General features: G+C 27.1%; 1 protein-coding gene across 1 annotated transcript; it reads left to right on the forward strand.

Moving 5' to 3' along the window:
- Window positions 1-8098: 8098 nt before the first annotated feature.
- Window positions 8099-9013, forward strand: LOC136091928 (52 kDa repressor of the inhibitor of the protein kinase-like). The gene has a single exon (XM_065819648.1). The coding sequence runs from the start codon at window positions 8099-8101 to the stop codon at window positions 9011-9013; it is 915 nt and encodes a 304-aa protein (XP_065675720.1).
- The last annotated feature ends 507 nt before the right edge of the window (window positions 9014-9520 follow it).

A 9520-nucleotide genomic window follows, 5' to 3' on the forward strand; every position in this document is an offset into this window, starting at 1 on the left:
TAAATATTTTTTGTGCTCTTCTTTTAATTTTTGCTTTCTCAATGCAAAAATTGCATACTCAATTATAAACAAAATGCATACTCTTTGTATACTCAAATATAAACAAAATGTGGTTTTGTTTAAAAGATAAAAATAAATTAATGTGTAAATAAATAAAACAGTTTTATTATTTTGTTATCTATGTTATTATATAGGCCCACGTCTGTAATTGGCAATGCTGTTAATGTTTTTTCTGTTGGAATGTTTTTTTCAATACCTAAATCTGTTAAATTAAATTAAAAGGTTTAATACATATTTTGAAATTGAATCTTTTTATTTAAACTCATTTTATTGTCAATTGTTCAATCTCATTTATTGTCAAATTCAGAGTGTTGTTTTTTGTTTTATCAATTTATAGTAAAAACTTTAAAATATTCGTGTAAAATATTTAAACTATACTATTTTTGATTTCTTTAACTGAAGTTATGTTTTTTGAGGAACTATCTTTGTCCTAATTTTGAATATCATTACATACTTATTATTTTTTTAACTAAAAAGTCTCCTAAAACTGAAAAAACAAATTTTAAGTCAAAAATTTATCAAGAACTGTTTCTTGGTTAACAGACACAAAATCTAAAAATTGCATCATTAACTCTTGTGTCTTTTTGATAAACCTTATACTGGTCTTATATATTATGCAGAGACCTTGTTCAAATATATTTTTAGTTTTGGAGTTAAAGAATTTGGGGAGGATGGTACACTCAGTATTAAAAAAAGAAAAGAGTAGCCTATTTGACAATAGTGACCCTTTGACCATTGGGAAATGAACAGAAAAAAAAAAGTAATAAAATTTTAGCATATGAGAGGGTCTTCTGTCAACTGTTATCTTGCTCTTTAACTCCATTCTTTGTTTCAAATGTAACTCCAACTTAATAGTGGTTGCTTGCAGCTTTGTTGAGAGTGAATTAGATTAGAAACAAAGACAACAAGCAGGTTTTACTTTTCTCACACAAAATGTTCAATGGCCAGTGTTATGGTCTCTGTTTTAGCAGACTTAGTGGGCAAAAGACATGTTTAAAACATCTAAAACATGTTTTAAAACTCATTAATATATTTTATAAACATATAAAACAGGTCTTGTGCCCTTCGGAGACAGAAACATAATTTCAGGAATTAAATTTCTTGTCTATTTTAAAATATATTTTTTGCAATTTTAAATATCATTTTTACGTAGTGGTTTGCATTTGATTTATTTATTTTTTGATGTTTTTTTTTAAACTCCTGTAAGGATTTAAGTTGATGTCAAAAAAAGTTTAATATAATTTTAAAAGTTTATTTTTAAAAATTTACCCCAAGATGCCATGATAAATTATCAACACCATAGAAATACAGTATTTCTTTATTTGGCTCAATATCTTTTAATGCAAACAAGCATAAAGATGGAGTGTTGTTGATTAAAATTTTTTTCATCACAGCATTTGTAAAATATTTAGATTTGTTAAACTAACGTCAAATATAATTCAAATGAAATGTGGCATCAATACTAAACAATTTCAACAAAGTTATAAAGTATTTACCATCAATTTTTAACACTGTATAATTAATTCAATAAAATTTATAGTTACCTGTATTCAATATTATTGTTTATAAAGTCATAAACGTAGCTACCAGCGTTTGTTTCTTCGTAATATTTTATCATTCATTTCCTTTTTTGGCACTAAGTCTCCTCTATATTGAGCCATGAACTGACCTTTATAAATTTTTTCAATAGAAAAGATGCAAAAACCTTTATTTAAAAATGACAAAGATTTAAAGAAATTTTAACAACTCTTTACAAATCATAAAATAATTTGAAAAGCAAGACCGTACATCTTATTGGGACACCTTTGGGATTTTATTTGATTTTATCGGAACATCTTTGTTCTTTTATATATATTTATATAATATAAATATATAAGTGCGCTATCACAAATAGCCACTTCGTCTTGATGTAGCTGCTTTTTATTCTTTCAAAAGCTCCTTAAGGCATATAATCCCTCTGTTTCTCCTATTTTAAATATGTTAATCTATTTTTGTATTTCCAAAGAATCATAATTTTCAATTATGGTAAACAAAATCGAATAATTGCAGGTGCTTCATTGTAAAAATTAGCTTAAATCATCCAAATTATAACTAAAAAAACATTGGAAAATTATTAAATTTTGCAATTTTATGATAAATTAAAACACATATTAATAAGAATAATACTCTATTTACCTTTTGCTTTGTCTAATTGTTTTTTGCATAAATTTTCTAGGTCTTTTCCATTTCTATAAGGTTCTATGCAGTTTCGATTGGAGAAAGGCGTCTTTTCTGTAATTAGGTTTTTTTGAATTATTGTCGTAAGTATATAGTGTCTATATTTTTATATTGTTTCAATTTGTTTTTTTTTAATTTGTTTTAAGACAAATAAAAAGCATATCTTTTTAATCTTGCTTTAAATGTGGTTTAAAAGTATGTTTTTAACACCAAGTTATTTTGTGTGCAAATAAAAATAAAGGTGGGTTAGTGTATTTTAAAATGGCATAATTTATTAAATCATACATGAAGTTATTATAAAAATCATGCAGAAAGTTATTATAAAATATATAAAAATCTAACTTATAATATATAACATAACTTATAATATATAAAAATCTAACTGTTATAATATGCAAATATAAAATATATAAAAGTTATAAAAAATATAAAATATATAAAAATCATACATTAAGTTATTATAAAACAAATTTCTTTAGTTTTAGTGGATTAAAAATATCTTTAATTTGATAAATATTAAATCAATAAAGTATACCAGAAAAATGAATTTTATGGTATACTTTATTGCTTCCCAAGAGTTTACAACTTGTTTCTTTTTTATATTTTCTTTTAGAATATTAATTTTATGTCATAATCTTGTTTATTTTTTTATTATATATATATTTCGCCATTTGACAATAATTATAATAACTAAGTAAATAAATAAAGATTTACATGACAGGAGCAGAAAGAAGACTATAGTTGTCTTATCACTAAGCCCCGTAATATATACCATACATAGCATAGCTTTTAACAACCGTTTAAGATAATACCAAATCTTTTAAATATTAATTAAATTTTCCTAAAAATTATATTTTAAATAGAAAAATGAAGGAAAATTAAATAAATAAAATTAAAAAAAAAATTTTATATTTTATCCTCCTATTTCTTTTTTTTTTTTTCTTTTTTTTGCTAGATTAACAATAATCCGTAAAAAAAAAAAAAAAATACAACTAAAAAAAAAAACGAAATATATATATATATATATATATATATATATATATTATATATATATATATATATATATATATATATATATATATATATATATATATATATATATATATATATATATATATACTATGATCAATATATATATATACACTTACTCAAAATCTCTTCAGCGACATTCATTTTTTTAACTCTGAAATAATAAATTTGCAATAGTAATATAAAATTAAAAAGTAAAGCTTAAAAAGGCTTAATTCGAATAGCACGCTAATATTGATTTGTCCCATGATAAACTTTATTGCAAAGACGCATGCGCTAAACTTGTGACGCGCTTTCTAGGTCTGCGTTTTAAAAAAATTATAAGTGTACCTTTAGTGCGGTAAGCAATACATAATAGAAGTCAAAAGTACGCCTCAATTTCAAATTATAAACAGTTGCCGTAATTATAGTTTGTGTACGTTTGACTTCTAAAACAGATTTTTTTTTTCCGTAGATAAAATAAATGATTAGAGAAATACAATAGATGACAGGGATATAACTCGTGTTGTAATCTCGATTTCTATCGCATAATTTTTATTATTGATATCTGTTAGACATTGCTATATATAAAACAGCGACAAGTCATATGGAAAAGATGCAATCTTTTCCATATGACTAGTCTTTCCATATGATTTCCCTAAGAACTCGCGCTGTACTTTTGAGTTCTATTGCACGATTAGCTTTTTTGATATGTTGGATACCGCAATATAAAAAATAGCAACAAGTTATTTCTTTAAGTAGGGATATAACAGATATCAGATATACAACTCGCGTAGTATTTTTGACTTCTATTGTATGATTTGCTCTTTTGATATCGTTACTTTAATAGCTGTACTTTAGACTTCTATTACACGATTTGTACTTTTAATGACTGTACTCTTGGCTTTTAATATATTTTTTGTATTTTTAATAGTTGTACTTTTGACTTCTATTACGATTTGTATTTTTGATAGCTGTACTTTTGACTTCTATTACAATATTTTTACTTTTGATGGCTGTACTTTTGGCTTCTATAATATGATTTGTATTTTTAATAGCTGTACTTTTGACTTCTATTATATGATTTGTATTTTTGATAGCTGTACTTTTGACTTTTATTACAAGATTTACATTTTTGATGATGTTTTTTTGGCTATCGCATATTTCGCTCTTTTGATAGCTGTACTTTAATAGATGTACATCTATTACATGATTTGTACTTTAGATATCTGCTTTATACTGCAATATATAAAATAGCGAAAAGCAATGCCTTTCATTACCAAAATAGAACATGTCAGAGATTTAACTCACACTATACGTTTGATTGTGCTGTTGATATTCGAGAGAATTTTTTTTTAATTTTAGTTAAAAAAAAACTAGTAACCTAACTCTGCAAATTAGGCTCAAAAAGAAAAACAACCAAATCACTTACTATGAGTATAACAATAATCATTATTTTTAATAGGCCGAGTGAATAAATATGAGCAATTGTTTTTACTCAGTAATTGCTCAGCCTTACATGAATAAAAACTTAAGCAAAATTGTAAAAGTTTAAAAAAAAAATTCTCTCTTATATCATCGGTACAATCAAACGTATAGTGTGAGTTAAACCTTCGACATGTTCTATTTTGCTACTGAAAGACATAACTTTTCGCTATTTTATATGTTGCAATATAAAGCAGATATCTAAAGTACAAATCATGTAATAGATGTCAAAAGTACATCTACCAAAGTACAGCTATCAAAAGAGCGAAATATGCGATAGTTAAAAATACACTATCAAAAGTGCAAATCATGTAATAAAAGTCAAAAGTACAGCTATTAAAAAATACAAATCATATAAAAGAAGCCAAAAGTACAGCCATCAAAAGCACAAATACTGTAATAGAAGTCAAAAGTACAGCTATTAAAAATAAAAATCATATAATAGAAGCCAAAAGTACAGCCATCAAAAATCCAAATCATATATTAGAAATCAAAAGTAAAGCTATTAATAATACAAATCATAATGGAAGTCAAAAGTACAGCTATTAAAAATACAAAAAATATATTAAAAGCCAAGAGTACAGTCATTAAAAGTACAAATCGTGTAATAGAAGTCAAAAGTACAGCCATTAAAGTAATGTAAATTGCTTAACCTTACGTGAATAAAAATATGGAGAAAACTGCTGAAATTTTTATTCAAGTAAAGCTGACCAACTATTGAGTAATTAGAGCAATTGCTCGTTTTTATTGACCCGGCCTAACATGAATAGCTGTAACGTGACAAATAGCATTAACTAGTTTTTTAACGTTTCCAAAAAACGAAAGTATTACCTTGTGTTGAATTTGAGCTCTTTTCCTAAACTGTTGGCTCATGATTAATAAAGTAAATTTGAAATCATCAAAATTTACTAAATTGAAATCATATTTCCACAGTAAGGAAACTTTAACAAATTAGTCGAATAGCAGAACTAAATAAATTTAAACAAAAATTATAAAAAACAAACCATAAAAATCTCTAAACCCTCAAAGGTTTTTAACCAAAGTTTCTAATTATAATAGTAATAAATATTTAAACATAAATAATGATTTTTTTTTGTTTTAAACAAGACTGAAGTGAAGGCTATAGAGCATGGTAACAATTAACAGAACATTCAAAAGATTGAGAGCACTTAGGAACAGACACAGTATAAGGACAAGACTTAATTGAATGACAAGAAACACGAGAACAAATTTTAGTAGATGGCACCAGAGACTCTAGCTCTGGTGCCATCTACTAAAATTTATTTTCTACTTGCCTTAGAGCAATTACTATTGTAATATTTGTAGGCATCATCAAAGAGTATCATTGGAAGATCCTCAACAGATATGACAACAGTATTCCATACAAATTTATAGAGATAAAGAATAGAATCCGGAGTAAGATATCTGAAGCATGATAAAGAGATGCCACCTTAGCTAATTTTGTAATGGATTTGATATGTGCTTTCTAGGAAAGATCAGAAGTAAGAGATAATCCTAGAAGACGCAATCTAGACAACTGATCTTTACCATTCATAGACGAAAAATAATCCAGATTATTGCAGTAACGATTAGCTGAAAATAATTAAGCTTTATCTGAGTTAAAGATCACCAACCAATGAGAGCGCCATTCCATGCCAGGAGTGAAATCAAAAGCTCAAATGCCCCATCCAAGCAATCAGAGTGTTGACTTCTAATAATTAGATATCATCAGAAATTATCAGGTATCATCAGAAAATGATGCCACCTTAGATATAAAAATTTCTGAGAGATCATTATTGAAAACTATAAGAAAAATCAGAGGGCCAAGGATAGAACCTTGAGTCAACCCTGACATTACAGTAAAGGAAGAAGTCAAAAGTACAACATGAGTTCTATATCACTATTGAAATATATAGCTGAATATATAGAATGCATAAAATAATTGAACAAATGAAATATAGCAATAAACTAGAACTTTAGAATATAACAATAAATCAGAACTTTTCTTGAAATTGACGTTTCAAGAAATGTAGCGCTTTAATTAAAAAGGAGCACTTTAATTAAAAAAGGGGCACTGTTAATCACGCATAATCACGTTTATTTTCCATAAACGTGATTATGCAGCTTCGTGCAGAGTTTCAAAAACACAAAATCGATATTTTTCCGAAGAACTATTTAAAAAACGGCTTAAAAATGCACAGCCAGTGTCAAGAAATTGGATATGTTATTCGAAAAGCACAGGAAACATATATTGTTTAACGTGCAAATTATTTTCTATAAACGTACAAGCCTTTTCCAAAGGGTTCTCTGATTGGAAACATGGAGAGGAATATGTCATACTCCACGAAAATTCTACGCCGCACAAGAACGCCGTTATAAATTGGACAACGCGAAAAGAAAGGAAAAATACAATCGATAAACAATTAATGCAAGAATTAGAGCAGGAATCAGATAAATTTTATAAAATTTTGAAGCGTGTTGTTGCTGTTGTTAAGTTTTGAGTGAACGAGGTTTAGCATTTCGTGGTCACAATGAAACATTTAGTGTTCCAAATAATAGCAATTTTATGGGCTGTTTGGAATTGATTGCTGAATTCGATCCGTTTCTTAAAGAGCACATACAGAAATGTTCAGGAAAAAAACACTCTGTTTCTTACCTAACCAAAACTGTGTACGAAGAAATTATTACATTAATGGCGAAAAAAGTAACAAAAACAATTATAGAGGAAGTCAATTCGACAAAATATTATTCGATTGTTGTTGATTCAACCCCGGATGTGGCGCATGTTGATCAACTCGCTATTATACTAAGATATTGCTATCAATGTGATATATTCGAGCGATTTTTAACAATTACCCCAATCACTTCACATACTGGAAAATCTCTACTAAATGTAGTCAAAACAATATTAGATACAAATAATTTGTCCATCAAAAATTGTCGCGGCCAATCATACGACAATGCCGCCAACATGTCAGGCCAATATAACGGCTTAAGGGCACTACTGCAGAGAGAAAATCAGTTGGCAGTATATACACCGTGTGCAGCACATAGTTTAAATCTGATAGGGATAGAAGCCGCAAAAGTTGTGGATGAAGTTGTAATATTTTTCGGTACAATTCAGCAATTATTTGTGTTTTTTTCAAGTTCTACTAAAAAATGGAATGCAATTACCGACGCTTTAAAATTAAATGAGAAAACGCACACCCTAAAAAATTTAGGCAAAATCAGATGGTGCAGCCATTATGAAGCTGTTAAAGCTTTAAAAAATAATTATGAAGAAATTTTAACGGTTTTAAAATCAATTGCAAGCGATGAATAAGAAAAAATGGACCAAAGAGAAGAAGCGAAGACATTATTTTCAAAAATGACTTCATTGGAAAATGGAATTTTGGTTATTTTTTGGGAACAAATTCTGGAAAGAATTAATAAAGTAAATAAAAAATTACAGACAGCCGGACTAGATTTGTTAGACGCTTCCGCTCTTCTTTCATCACTTGAAGGATTCATTAAAGAAAAAAGAAACAATATCGACACCGAATCGACCCAATACGAGATATTAGCAAAAACTTTGACTAATTACCTTAGTTCGGAATATAAAGATAAAAGAAAAAGAATACTAAGATACTCAGACGGTACAACAGGGTGTGGGAGCAACTTAACAGGGAAAAACAAATTTAAAAATGAAATCTTAAATGTCGTTTTGGACAAATTTCAAAATAAATTTCAAAAAAGAAAAAAAATATACAAGGAAAATTCAGAGAATTTCAAATTCTTATTTGATATTGGAAACAAGAAAACAAAAATAATAGATGAATCCAGTATGCAGAATGCATGTAAGTTTTATAAAGAGGATATTGAAGACTTTGCCACGCTGAAAAACGAATGCATTCATTTTAAAGAATATATAAACATAATTGTAGTTAACGAGCAAAGCCAAATTAATTGTGCTGAAATTTTAAAAATAGTTTATGACAAACACCTTATCGATACCTTTCCGAATTTGTACACAGTAATGAAAATTTTCCTTACAATGCCTATAACCAATTGTGAAGCAGAAAGATCCTTTTCCAGAATGAGCTATATTAAAAATAAGCAAAGAAATACAATGAGTGATGACAGATTGGCTGATTTAATGCTTCTATCCATAGAACATAAAATTACAAAGGCATTAAACTACGATGAGGTTATAAAGGAATATGCCCTAATAAAGGTTCGAAAACTGCGTCATCAAAAATATTAAAATTAAATAACTTGTTTTTGTTATGAATTTATTATGCTTAAGTATTTACGATATTTGTGATTGTTAGTGAATAGGAATAATAATAATAAAAACAATTAATCTTTAATTTTGTCTTTCATTTTATTTAAATAATGAACCGAAAATCAATTAATCGCATAATCAATTAAAAACCTTTATTCGTGTAGGGCTAGGGCCCCTTGCTATTTTTAAGCCCTGGGCCCCCAAAAAGCTAGATCCGCCACTGCCCATATATGTGGTGATTTGCTTATAATAATAAATTATAAAAAACCTGTTCAATGATTTACAAAAAAAAATTACAAAGCTGAAAAACGAAATAAATAATTATAAAATAAACTTCCAAAATACATGCCTATAAAATTAACATATCAAAATATTTTCCCTGATGCAAATAGAAAATATATTATTTTTGCATATAAAATACACAAATGAAAAACTTAAAGCTGATTTATATATATGGGTTAATGAAGTAAAGCAAATTTATTACTA

Source organism: Hydra vulgaris, chromosome 15, assembly GCF_038396675.1.
Source record: "Hydra vulgaris chromosome 15, alternate assembly HydraT2T_AEP".
In the NCBI taxonomy this organism is placed as follows: domain Eukaryota; kingdom Metazoa; phylum Cnidaria; class Hydrozoa; order Anthoathecata; family Hydridae; genus Hydra; species Hydra vulgaris.